At 38.6% G+C, this 14,501-nt stretch overlaps 1 protein-coding gene across 3 annotated transcripts in view; it reads left to right on the top strand.

Annotated features, from left to right (window-relative positions):
• ANTXR2 (ANTXR cell adhesion molecule 2) overlaps positions 1-11,326 on the top strand; it is a 173,596-nt gene extending 162,270 nt beyond the window's left edge. For all 3 annotated transcript variants that reach the window (XM_037896746.2, XM_037896745.2, XM_043545278.1), the window contains one exon: positions 9,447-11,326. In XM_037896746.2, the coding sequence (XP_037752674.1) occupies positions 9,447-9,485 (39 nt within the window). In that variant the 3' untranslated portion in view covers positions 9,486-11,326. The remainder of the gene's footprint in view (positions 1-9,446) is intronic.
• Positions 11,327-14,501: the final 3,175 nt, after the last annotated feature.

Raw genomic sequence — 14,501 nt, 5'->3', positions numbered from 1 at the left:
TTTTCCATTTCTAATATATTTTTCTGAGATGGAGCAACTAGAATCACATGCAGTATTCAAGGTGTGGGCGTAGTCCAAGATAGTCCAAGGATAAATGTTCATCAGCTGATCAAACAGCTCCCCAAAAGTTTTGTAGTTGGCAGTATCAGTACGTACCATCTGCAGAAGCACCATGAGGTCAATAATAGCTAATGTTGGCTCCTCAGATGCTGATAGCTCAACTATTGACAGATTTTTTTCCAGCCAAGACTGTGTTTTGCTCTTTTGGGTCTTTCTTAGAGATCCAAGTTGAAGTGGGACAGGTGCCAGTTTATACTTCATCAAACCCTGGATATCAGCATCTCTGGACTAGCCAATAATTGTCCACCTGCTGAATATGTGACGATCAATAGTTATTGCTTGTGCTGTGTGCATCTTCTTTTGTTTGATTGTTCTGTTGAGATTTCCAAATGATTTGAGATTATGCCCTTTTATGGGATCAAAGAGGTCTACCAATCCTTTGCAGTCTACTGCTTACAAACTGCTTTGCTTGTTGTGTACCATTCTCTCTCATAATGCACAAACTTTCTGCAGTTTCAGGTGGGTCCACAGTAGACATTGCAGTGTTCACAAGTGACTGTTCGTTGTCTGAGCTTGTTCCAGGTTCAATGCTAAAAGGATTCATCATACTTTACGTCTCAACTTTTATATTATCTTGGACAACACTTTCATCTGCTGCCACATACTTTGTGGTAGCTTCTTTGTGGAGATATGTTGCTGAAGGCTGCATTCCACACATTTGTTTTGTTAGCTGTTACAGCTGCCTTAAAATGTGCAGTCAGATACTTGGTCAGAGCTTTATCTTTTATGCAAAGATGATGGTGCTTCCCACAGTCCTTGTTGAGAGACTGCTTGATGGCCATGTCATGCCATACGCCATGGAAGGTTCTGGCAGTCCAGTACACTGCTCCCTAACAATGAGGGCATGATACATATATGGCTTCTGCTCCTCTGGAAGTCTGTTTTTTGCTACAATTGTACACCCCCTCTAGTATAATTTACATGGCCCCGCTGGAAGTCAAGTGGAATCATCTCTGCAAAACATCTCAAACTCCATGGACTTGTTATTGTCTCTCTTTGCTGCTACATAATCCATCAGTAGTTGGGTGTGAGAAATCCATTACATAGTTTTCCCAGAACAGAAATGTATCTGAACAATACTTTTCTTAAGTAACGCAAGTGACCATGGGATGGTGGAGTGATTGGGTATTGTCATGAAGTCTGCCCGAGCATTCTGTGCTTCCACTCTGAATGCCTTCTCCACATCTTCAAATACTTCAGTGCATGTTCGAGCTTTCTGCAAGCTGCATCTCTACTCATCTTCTGGAAGCACATCATTGTTTATGGAATTGCCTAGTGCCATCTATTTCAAGCAAGTCATTGCCTCATTCCTAAGCTTGTGGATTCTAATGCCATGCTTTCCCCTTATATGCTTTCCCTTTTAGAGCATGGCTGATAGATATTGCCTTCTACAAGGATGTCTTCAAACCCATTTTCCTGCATCACACTGCCTATATATCCATGAAATTCATTACACAATGCATGTTCCCATCTCAAGGTGGTCATTGTCAAATTTGTGTTGATTCTTCCATTGAATCAACTGTGCTTTGCAGTAAATTATTTCATCATGTACGACATAGGTCCAGTATTGGCCCAGAGAGTGGAATGTATCCTGAAAGCATTTCATCATGGTGTACGCTATATTAAACATCAGTTGCCGGTGCAGGGATCATTGGACAGTAGCCAATATTCATAAAATATAAAACAGACAGACAAACTTTTCTCAAGTCAGTCCATTCTACAAATGACCACTGTTCTGATGTATTACATGGTATAAACACATTCATACAGTCATGTTACTCCAGAACTTTGCTTTAACTGAAGGCAAAAAAGACTAGGGACCGAATGGCTAGGCAGCAGTTCTGCGGAAAAGGACCTAGGGGTGACAGTGGACGAGAAGCTGGATATGAGTCAGCAGTGTGCCCTTGTTGCCAAGAAGGCCAATGGCATTTTGGGATGTATAAGTAGGGGCATAGCGAGCAGATCGAGGGACGTGATCGTTCCCCTCTATTCGACACTGGTGAGGCCTCATCTGGAGTACTGTGTCCAGTTTTGGGCCCCACACTACAAGAAGGATGTGGATAAATTGGAAAGAGTCCAGCGAAGGGCAACAAAAATGATTAGGGGTCTAGAGCACATGACTTATGAGGAGAGGCTGAGGGAGCTGGGATTGTTTAGTCTGCAGAAGAGAAGAATGAGGGGGGATTTGATAGCTGCTTTCAACTACCTGAAAGGGGGTTCCAAAGAGGATGGCTCTAGACTGTTCTCAATGGTAGCAGATGACAGAACGAGGAGTAATGGTCTCAAGTTGCAATGGGGGAGGTTTAGATTGGATATTAGGAAAAACTTTTTCACTAAGAGGGTGGTGAAACACTGGAATGCGTTACCTAGGGAGGTGGTAGAATCTCCTTCCTTAGAGGTTTTTAAGGTCAGGCTTGACAAAGCCCTGGCTGGGATGATTTAACTGGGACTTGGTCCTGCTTTGAGCAGGGGGTTGGACTAGATGACCTTCTGGGGTCCCTTCCAACCCTGATATTCTATGATTCTATGATTCTATGATATGGGAAAATGCATACAATATATCACCCGGGGCTAAATATTTCCCAAACTTCCCAAAACAGTACTACTCTGAGTACATAGTGGCATTAGCAATTGTATTTAGAAGCTTTTTGCCATTTTTGGTCAGAATTAGAGTATGTCTCTTCGAGTTATGTTTCTTTTTGTCATTTTTTTGATAGATTGGATACCTGATAACGTTTAAATATTACATGATATATGTTCCTATCGTATGGTAGCAATGATATTTTTCTAGCTGATGAGTTATCCTAACTCATTAATAAGACCCCTTTTAAAATTTGGCTACTACATCCTGGAGGTTTACTACAGTCTGCCTGGCCCTAGAGCCTCAGTAGGGTGGAGGAGAACTAAAACTGAAGGATACAAGGCCATAATAAATAATAGGGCAGATCCCTTCATCCACCCCAAAGCTCCTTACTCAGCTTCTGAGGAAGCCACTACAGAACTGAGCACCTTGCCATGCTTCCCAAATCTCACCACTTCTAGCACAGTGGAACAGAACTGGTCCCACTCCAAGGGGAACCTCCATGCTGGAGAAGGCGGGGTAGGATTTGTAAACTATACACCCAACCCTGCAAACCTGCAAGTTAAAGTCCTTGCGTGAGTATGGGTTTGAAGGATTCCATCATCCTTAAAAAAATAAAAAAGCACACGATATTACATGTATCCAAAACCTACCTTTTTATTGAGTGTGTTTATCTAAGTGATCTATTTACTCTTAGGTCATTTCCTTTTAACTCCTTGCTTCCCTTGCAACTATAAGAATGATCTAAATGATTGAGCCTCTTTTTTGTATGTTTTCCTTCTGTGATTTAAAATTATAAAGTCAAAATGGCTTATATTTTCCTGTAAAAATAACAAATACATTTCAGCCATTTAAGTAGCAATTTCAACTTGCCTAAATAGGAAAAAAAGTAATAGAAGGTTATTGTGGTAACTGTTAACATAACGAAGTGCTAGCCATGGGCCTGGATATCCTGGTAGCAGAATAAAGGGGGAGAAGTTGTTTGCTAGCCAAGTGGAAAAAAGAAAGAAGGGAAAATTGTTTTCAGAAAACTAGCCTTTCAGGTGTGGCCCTGATTGCAGGCACACCGATCAGATGACCCTCGCTGGCCTAATCCCTCAACTGATAGTTCTGCATCCTTATCAGGGGACAATGCTGTTGTCCATCTTCCCTGTCTGATGAGGAGGGCTGATGTGTAAAGGAGAGGAATAAAATATAGCCCCAATCCCTGCTTGCTGTTCACTGTGCATGGAGCACCACTGATGTCAGAAGGGCTCTCTGTGCAGGAGTGCAGCCCAGGATTAATATCAATTTGGTAAACATCTTTGGAAGCGAAGAATGTTCCACAGATGTTTTGGCCATTTCTGTGGCAATTTTAACATATCTAAATTGGGGGAAAGTCATGATAATCTGCATGTTGCAGTTACTTGTAAGAATTTGCTTCTTTCTCCTCCTCCTCATCTGTATTGTATATAAGGCAGCATTCAGTGGAAACAATTATGTAAATGTATTAAACTTGCAAAGAAGATCAAGAAAAAGGTTTGCTAGCCTTCCTATTTTTATCGACAAATAGTAATTGATAATGTATGTACAGTAAAACACTACATGTTAAACTGTTTAATTACAACAGGCACTTACATTGGCTTCCTTTGGTACCTTTTAATGTGCCCTTAGTGTGTGGGCATTATAAAGATGCACTCCTTGTCACATTCTATTACCTAAACATGAAACTTGTTCTGTACAATGTTGGCATGGAGTACTTGCAGTTACCTTAATGGCAGTACAACATTTCCGACCTTCAAAGTAATTAGCATTTTCACTGTTTCATCCTGATTTCAGCTGTCTTATGTGAGCATCAGACTGTTCACAAAAGATTGCTTATTATATATATTTTTTCCATTTAAAATCTCTCATCCGCCACTTTTTCGATAAGAAAATAAGAATAAAGTTTCAGGCAAATAAATAATGACAGTTACAACTCCAGGTGCAAGTACCTGACGATACATAAAATACGCCAGCTAGCATGGTGATAGCCTAAGGTACTACCAGATGTGGGTTCATAGATAAAGACTGAGAATCAGCTCAGGCCGTAACTCCAGGGGTAGATTGGCTGTGTAGGCAGAGGCCAAACTTTTCAAAACTTAGGCGCTAATATCCATAACTTTCAATACCTTCGTGACAAAATATTGGCCAGAGTTCTCAGCCCCGTAAGGAGAGTACTTGAATACTTTCTAAAGGTAGCACTTTTGGCTAACTCAGGAGCTGGGTTGGTTGGCTCTGGAGGGAGTTGCATCCAGTGCTCCGTAGCCTCCAAGATGATTCAAGATGGAGACTTGAGCCTGAGGAGCTAAGGGTGATCTCAGTATTCTTAAGAGCTTGAAAGCCCTTTCCTGCAGTCTGCAAAGTTCCTGTGGGCCAGAAACAACGCTTAGGCTGTTTTTACTCACATGCAGGGATTTCAAGTCTGATCTCATTCTAGTTGTTACATACTGCTTCCTTCTGCGCTGTGTGACAGAGGGGAATATGTGACTCTGTGTCATCTTAGGACACTTTCTCTCTCTACAGCCATTCTTTCGCTGCAAGTCTGTGACACTGTAAACAAAGTTACTTAAGCCCATCTTATTTCCTTTGTTAGATTTTGTTAGAAAATATTTGAAAATAACTTTGGGGAAAATGTTCTGGTTGAACCATATGGATCCGAAATTCCCTGTTTTCTCATCCTGGAAGTATGAGATAAATTAAAAAGTAGTAATATTTTTTTTAATAAATCTTAGCAATGGGCTTTTCAAACAATATTTTAGCCATTTTTGAAAGGCCGTTGTCAAGAAGTTTGCATAGATTGTGTTGTTAAAAACCAAACAAATGCTTAATTTTTTTCTTAATTTCAGTAAAATTAAAAAAGCTATGTAATGAAACCAGTGTTTAACCTTAAAAGGTCATGAAAATAAACCCAAATTAAAAGTAATGTGACCTTAATTATGATGATAAAATAAAATGTTTATAGTATTCTAGGAAGAAAAGGTTAATCCTAGCCATTGTTTTGGCGGTATCCTTTGTACTGCTTTAGTGAAAGTTGTAATTGCTGTGTTTGTAGTTGTAACATTGTTCCTGTTATAAACACCTATTCACAAGAAATTTGTCCATATAAAATTATTTGACCAAATCACACCAGTTGTTATTTTGTTCTTGCTGTCTAGCCCACAGTAAGAATTTAAGACATTCCTGTGGTTTTTTTTTAATTACTGAATTTTAATCAGAATTAGCTCTGTTTCAGGATTGTTTTGCTTTCAGAATAATTTGAAATATTTTTTAATCAAATAAGGAGCCAAGCACACCTCCAGTTTGATATAAAAAAGTGGCAGTGGGTGGCCATCAGTAGGCCAGGTTGCAAAGCTGCCACAACTCCACTTACCTGGGGATGGGTGGGGGCATTGGAAGTCTCAGCAGCCACAGAGGTGGGCAGTGCTGGCCACAAAGAAGACAGTGCTAGGGATTTCATCTCATAGCAGCTCCTCTCAGAGGCTATTAGTGGCACAAAGCAAACAGAGCCATGATAAGAGTTAAATCTAACCTTTCTTGTGGGATCCCAGTGAGAACAGAGATAGAAATACAAGTTGCCCTCTGCCAAAATTACTCCTCATAGTATGCTATGATTTTGGCTGGTGCAAGAGGGTGGAGTTTACCAGATTTGCTGAACATGGTCCACACTTTGAAGTCCCTTATATGGTTAGATCGTGTGTCTTTCCCTATAACTAAGGAGTTATTTTGTATTTAGAAGTGTTAAAGCCAGGTTTTTTTTATTGCTAAGCAAAGTCTCTTCACAAGGTCTCATTGATTCTGTGCAAGAAGACCTAGAGTAGCATATTTTACTGAATACAGGTCATTTTAGTCCTTAAGTAAAATGTTGGCGCACTAAAACACATTTTAAAGACTGACCAAGAATTGTCCCTCCCTGACTACATTTAAATCTGCATACTAAAGGGAAAATAATCTAAGTAGTTATCCAAAATTCATATACATTCATGCACCTGTAAATATATCTAAGGAACTACAAGGCTGTGACACAAAACAATCAAAAGCAAGAATTTTGCAGTGAAGGGTAAATTCCAACATGCTTGTCTTCACCTAAGATATACTGGGCCTCGCCTCAAAACTAATTTCTGTAAATGTTTTATTGTGTCTATTTTTCACATACCATATCACACTTTGGTGTGAATTTCCTTGCTTTTATTGTTTCTTTAGTGGTAGCTTGGTTATGGAAATTTGCATAGATTTATGCTCAAGAAATGCTTTGCCTTTTACTACAGCACTCATTTTGTTATATTTAATTTTTTTTAAACTGTGACGCAAGATGTGAAAATGTACGGTGCCTTTTTATCTTCTACCTTCAATGGAATATTTTAACGCTCACACACTTTATCTTCTCTCCATCTTCTCTGCATTTATAATCAACATTGTAGCAGGAAGGAAACACCTCAGTTAATCCAACCTTGCATTCACTTTGTTATATTTATCACAAGAAAAATAGGACAGAGACTCATTAGAAAAGCATTATGAAAAAAAAGATTTCCTTGGTCTATGCTCCACTGTATATTTATTCTTCCAGTTGATCTGGAGAACACTGCCTCCTCACATACCACTCAAAGTCTGACATCTGTTTATGCTTGCTCGAATGGTGCAAAATAATGCGAAGTTACTGTACCTAGTACCCAGGTACCCTTATTGTTAGAAGTATTTTAACCAAAAAAGTTATAAAATAAATGAATTAAACATGAAGCTTTGCCCTGATTTTCCTGAGGACTCAGTGCATAGTTTAAAAAAAAAAAAAAAAAAAAAGAAGAAGAAGGAAAGAAACAGTAATAGTGCCAACAAATCATTTAAAAAAGTACCAAAACACTGGTATATCTGTTTACTCAAAAACTAGCTCATTTTACCTATGATTTACTTTTAAATGTCTCTTTTAAATGAATTCAAAGGCATCATTAATTATTATTATTGTAGGATAGCTCTAAAATGCGCTGAGTGATACAGACAGTTAAGAAGACAAGATCCCTGATTTCTCCCCCCGCCTCCAAAAAAGCTTAAAAGCATCTATGAACTAAAATTATTTTCGAAAGGCCCTAAGGGATTTAGGAGCACAAGTCAATGAAACTCAGTGAAACTTGTGCCCTTAATTGCTTTGGCACTTTTGAAAATCTCCCTCTGAGTGTGCACAGATCCTTTAATACAAGATTGTTCTAAAAATGCAGTTGTGGTTAATCTGTAAGCGAGATGGGGGGAGTTTGCTCAGCACTCGAAAATGAAAATGGATGTCCAACCTGGGTGCTTTATGGCAAAGGAGACGCTCTATGGCAAACACTTGAGTACTGGTGCCTGCTGGAAAGCCCCACACTGCGTTGACTTCTGATTGAGGAACCAGACCATGATTTTCTATTGCACAGCCGTACCCAACAGTATCAGTAGGTGAGGGGGGAAAATAATCTTTTCACTAGCAGAGGACCTTGAGATGAAATATTCCACCAGTGCTGTGACTTAGGCCATGTCTACACGTACAGAGCTGCCGCTGTACCAATGCGGTTATGCCCCTGCAGCGCATCTGGTGAAGACGCTCTATGCCGATGGGAACAGTGGAAGCTATGTTGGTGGCTGACATAGTGCTTTGCACACGAGCGCTTACGTCGGTGTAACTTACCTCACTCGGGGGGTGGTTTATTCACACCCCTGAGTGACATAAGTTACGCCGACATAGGCTGTAATATGGGCATAGCCTAACTAGCAGACGTTAATGAGACCATATCTATTTTCGGAGAATACTAGAACTGTCCCTAGCAGAATTCTGAACTAAGCTTCAGTACAACTTTCACTTTTCCATCCTGGAAAAGGAAGGTGTTGCTTCTTTGCAAGTGAGACATCTTCAAAGGGAGCTCCTTCTGGGAAGAGTACAACACAGCTGAAGAGTGGCCATCAATACATGCTCTGGCTGTGGCCTTAAGAAAAATTGTTTTCCATTTTAAGCTTTTGGAAATAACTAGTCTCTTCTCATTGCTCACCTCCCAACAGGATGAATGACTTTTGGACCAAATTCATCCCTGATTTAAACTCTCCTAAAGTCAGTAGAGCTACACCAAGAATGATTTGGCCCATTGCATTTAAGTTTAGATAAACCGATCGAGATAAACCTGACAGTATGGGGAACAGTTTCAGTTTGGTACAAAAGGCTGGGTGTAGATGTGCAGCTCTGGTTATTTTAAATAAAATTACCAGACCTGCATCGACCACACAACATCAATGCTTTACTGGCAGTCATGTTTATTTGGAGCAAGTTTAATGGGAAATATGTTGTCCGTTACAGGGAAGATCTCCAATTTTGAACATGATCTAATTTTATTGTGTTTAAAACAGAACAACAATGTTGAGTTTGTGTGTGTTTCTAGCAACTATTCAGAACATGTAGACTTGTTAAATCTTCCTTAACAATGACCTGTGGAGGATCCAAAACATGGCAGTTCTCTTCTCATTGCTCTAGGAAGGAAATAAGGAAATAAGGAAAGTGTATAATAAATATGTACACCAAATGTGATGGAGTGCCATGGATGATTTCCATCATTAAGTTTTAACATATTTGTTTATGCGTGTTATTTCCAAAAGCATACACATTTAAGTCATTGTTTGTATGTGACATGTTAGCATGGATATTCAAGGATCCTTACTTTGTATTTATTACTTCACTCACCAATAAAAATTGTCTCTTTGTTTTTTCCTTCAGGGCCGATGTGTTAACTTTACCCGCGTTCAGACTCAGTAAAGGAAGCTAAGAGGATACGAGGACGAAAAACTTCCACACTGCCATTTTCTAAGCAACCGAAGACAACTGAGCACGTTCCCAAATTTCTTCGATCAGCTTGAGCCTCTTAGCTCAGAAGAGTTTTCCATTCCACTCTTCCACAAGCCAGTGTTATTGCACCAAGCTCTTGTGTTCTACTACATTACAACCGTACTCCATGATTTGCAACAGTGACAAAAAGAGAAGCATTGACCTGCATGCTTAGGCTTCGATAGAAAATCCAGTACGCATGTGCGGGGAGAGAAAAAAAAACGACCAAAGATCATTTTGCTTTGTTTTGATTTTAAAAGGACTGCAAATTCTCAGGACGCAGTGTGCTTGTAGTAGAGATGCAAAGTCTCTCAGATGCAACGATGGCACTTGTTATTTAAATAGGGACTATTAGCCATAGGCGGAGGGTAAAAATTCCCACTAGGCTAAGCAAATGCAAAAGTTCATTGCCTTACAGCTATGTCAGATCACAAAATCCTTCTGAGTCCCCCATCGCATTGTGCCTTACGGGAACCTTCTGACTGGAAATCTTGTCATTCTAGCACTGAAAAGTGCACACACATGACAAAATGTAGACAGGGTGCCTCAAGGTATTGGTAGCAAGCAAGACTTTGCCCTTTAGTTTTGGAAGACACCTTTCTTTCATTATGCACCCAGGACAGGAAGAAAATTAATAGAGCGTTATTCTACAGGAAGACAGCCTGTAACCAGAGATCTTGAGCAGAGTTTGAGGGACTGATGCGTCAAGACCTTGACACTGTGGCTGGTGGTTTTTTCCCCTTTCCTGCATTCAGAGTTCAGTAGCGCATAAAACATCATCATCTATAAACATACCTAGCAGTTCTAGGCTTATGTATATTTTTTTTTTTTTAGATTAAAAAAAAAAGCAGTAGCCACAAAGCTGGTATCTCAGGGGTTTTTTCCCCCCCAAATCTCCAAGGGCTCTTCAGCGTCACAAGCCAGCAACTCTCTTTGCATGAGAATTTCAAAGTTTAATTAATATAATTAAAAGCAACAGCAAGCAGCAGCCTGTGAAGATTTTGCTCATCTTTTTTATGCCTTTTGACATTGAATGACCTATTACTGTATGCGCATTACCCGGTTTTCGAGGGGGCACTGTGCATTGGCTACGATTCAGCAGTGAAAAAAGACCTCCTTTCATCAATTTACAAATTAAATTTACAGGAGCGCTGGCCATCACAAAACATTGACAATGTATGTATTATAATTTTTTAGAAAAACCAGCGTCGTGTCACGTCGCCAGTGCCAAATTATGTTAGCGTGAGCGGAAACACTGTGGGGGAGGAAGGAGGCAGCAGCTGAAGAAAAAGGCTCAAATGATCCAGTCACTTTCGATACTGTACTTCAGATGCAAAATGGATATTCGAGTCGAAACCTGACAAAGCGCGCCGGCTTTGATGTGAACTGGTATAGACAATGACCAGTGGCTGGGTCAGTGGGATGTCTCTCTGCGAGCAGGGAGGCTTATCAAATGACACTAAAAATAAGTTCAACAACCATCACATTGGAGGGGAAAAGGCGAACATTTCACATTTGGTGGGCATGCATGTGCGCAAGATGGAAAGAGCGATGCAAAGCGTCCTGGTCTAATTATCCCCTTTGTGCTCTTCATCGAAATTGCAAGGGACACAAATAATTCTCTTGGTCGATGTCCAAATTTGCGGCACTGCCGAAAGAAGCCTTTACATATATCCACTTGCTTACATCTTTTGCTCGAGTTTATTTATGTCACTGGTATCATCATCATCAGCCATGTGTGCACAAAGATTATAAATAAAATTCTTAGATAAGTTTCTGTGATCACTTCTTTTTTTACTCCCTTTGCAGTTAAAGCATGATTTTGCTGGCTTTACAGTCTCCCTAGCTACCAGCTTAAAGCGATAGACCCACCTTCCTGTGGCATCACGTGTGTTCCCAAGAAGGCATGTCACAGGCTAACTCAAATGGCTACTGTCTATCCCACAACTATTTCAGATTTGCCAGATGCTCCCGTATGTATGATATGTAGCATTAGCAATATAAATAGAACAATAAAATGCCAAAAGAGCTTTCTGTCGACTGTAGCATTCATAGAATTCTAGCTCCCATTCCAATGCCACGGTGGACTTCTTCTTCTTCTTCTTTTGAAGAGGAGGAGGAATGACTTGCTGTGCGTATGTACAAATGAGTGATTTGTTTTTCATCTCGACCAACCACAAGCAAATCTTCACTTGATTTCAAGCTACTGGTTAAATCGATACACTTTTATCCCTTGATTCAAGATGACAATCCAACTGAATAGGTTTGCCAAACCGCAGGTGCAGTCCCACACTCACCTCTAGAATGGTGAAGCAAAACAGGCAAACGTTCTTGGGTCAATCAGGCAGAAAGTTAAAATAAACCCTTGTTTTCAATTTTTAATGAGATCCCACATCTATTTTAAGGTACATGGAAAATAGTCTTTATTTACCAACAACAGTGCACATAGAAAGCCAGGTTTTCTGGATGAAATAGTCTATTTCAAACTAAAACAAATAATTTAAGAAGATTTCTTTTCTAACATATCTTCTGTGTATAAAATAATTTTTCTAATATATCCATATACATATACATGTAAATTCCATGATCATGTCTTGTTCTCTATGGTTGTCTACCCAGGATTATTAAAAAAACACCAACATTTTGAATTTTTCATAGAGCAGTTGATGCTGAGCAGAATTTTTTTTCAGAAATCTGCACTGGTTTCCCGTTCTAAATGCTGTTATGTTATGATATGTTACACTTTTGACTCATTTGAAGAGCAAATCTTAAGATCTTCATTATTCTATAAGATGGAATAACTGTCATTAATACATTTTTGGGGAAGAAATTGATAGCACAAGTTTAAAACCCATTGATTTAAAAAGACACAAAGTAAGATTTGCTTGACATGGTAGCCAAATGTATACACACTAACTTTAATCAAAAGAATTTGAATAAAACTAAAATTGATTTAATGCAATTTGTGGAATGAAAACCTTGGTATCACTTTATGAAATACACCATGTTCCGTTACCAAAGTCTTAATATTTATTTTAGACTGCACAACAGAGGCACTAGTACCTTGGGGAAATAATCAAATTAAAATGGAGTCCAGAGAACTGTACAGCTAGAAGTAGCTCTTTAAAAAAAAAAAATGAAAAAACTTGTTTGGGAAGATGCACACTGCTACTTCAATATCATATTTTGAAAGCAGGAAAGAGGAAAATACAGATGACAGCACATCTAGAGGCATTAGGTGATGTAACCCTTTACATGTGAAATTACTTTAGGTCATCCATTCCTGTGAGAGTTCTCATCACATTGTAGAAGAGGGAGTGTAAATAAATACATTTTCCCCGTGAAGAACATACACTATTATCCATGAATGCTCTGGATTCCATATTATGTAAAGTAAGCAGCTAGTTGTAAAAGGCTCAGATGGTTTCTTACATACGTAGAAAAATAGACCATAGGAATACCATTCCAATGCAAGCTTTGAAATGAATCCAGGCTTCTGTGTGTTATACATTATGGTTTGGATACTGTAATCAGCTATTGGGATATAATATTTTGGTCTTGAAGGAGGACAGAGAGTATACTAAAAACATGCAATTAGGCATTTTTCTATAATACTCAGTTACCAGTTTTTGCAAAACATAAAAATCAGGAAAAAAAACCCCAAAGATTTTAAAAAAAGAAAAATAGGTTTTAAAAATTAGATTCCAGTTGCATTACAATTAAAAAAATACTTGAGAGGGTATTAATCATGCATATTGAGATTGCATGTTACTTCGCTTACCTATAGCCTCATGCAGTACAGACCTTTACCATCCATTTTGCTTCATTATAAATCTAATTACTAGTTCTGCATCAATACCAGCTTTGTAAATGAGCTCCATTTTCATCACAAAGACTGTATTTACAACATACTGTGGATGTATAACAATGCAAATTAATTATGGAGTGAAATGGCCAGTTCCAGGGGACAGGAAATAAAATGAAATGGTTTTTTACACAGATGCTACCAGTTAAATTAAAATAGGTTTCAGATAGACAATCAGATTTGGTGTAACAGCTCAAGAAACAACTCAAATGTTAGGAAAATGGAAATCTGGGGTCAGTGTCTTTCTGTTGGATTCCATAATAATCTAATATGTCCACAAATCCTATTCCTCTGTAGGAAGCTACTTTACATTCTAAAGTGCAAGCTATTTAAACAAAACTAGGTTTAGAAGATTCATATACTTACACTCTGTAGTCAATTTGTTTAATTTGAAAAAGGACCAAAATTCACTGATGCTCCAAATCCTGAGAAAGGTAGGAAGCATTACTGCATCACACATGAGAATGACACCAAGAAGAAAGGTGCATCTGAGAAATATCTTTTAAAGGGAATAACGTACAGAACACGTAGAAATGCTACCAGCCTATCCTGTAGGGGCTATTTTTTATCACCAAGAAGAATAAACAATTATGGCATCTATATCCTAGAAAGAAACATATTTTAAACAAATAAGGCATCCTAAACGTGGTAAGTTTGCTTTTATTGTAAACGTTTTGATAATATGTGGATGTAATTGGCCAGAGATAATCGGAGATACAATGAAACGGAATTTTATAAGCATTCCATTTCCGTCAGTTTTTAATTTAACAAGAACTACAGCTTTCATCAAATATTAATCCATGGGGCTTAAAGAAAAAGAGAGCGTTCAGGCTGATCTTTGTAAAGTAAAAAGTAAGGGAATTTTTTGAAATGCCACAACTCAAGTGCATTCTTGGTCACAAATATTGTGTGAAAACCAAGGCTGACTGGTGGGAAGTCCATGATAATCTTTTATACTTTTGTGAACAATTGTAACTTATTTCTTTTGTTCGAATCATCCTTAATTCAGCACCACAACAATATATTTTTTTGGTGATATTAGTTTACTTAATATTGTTGCCTTTGTTTAAAAAAGAGGTTAT

This window comes from Chelonia mydas, chromosome 4, assembly GCF_015237465.2.
Source record: "Chelonia mydas isolate rCheMyd1 chromosome 4, rCheMyd1.pri.v2, whole genome shotgun sequence".
Classification (NCBI taxonomy): Eukaryota; Metazoa; Chordata; order Testudines; family Cheloniidae; genus Chelonia; species Chelonia mydas.
The sequence above is the reverse complement of the archived record's forward strand: the minus strand, read 5'-3'. Positions and strand labels throughout refer to the sequence as shown.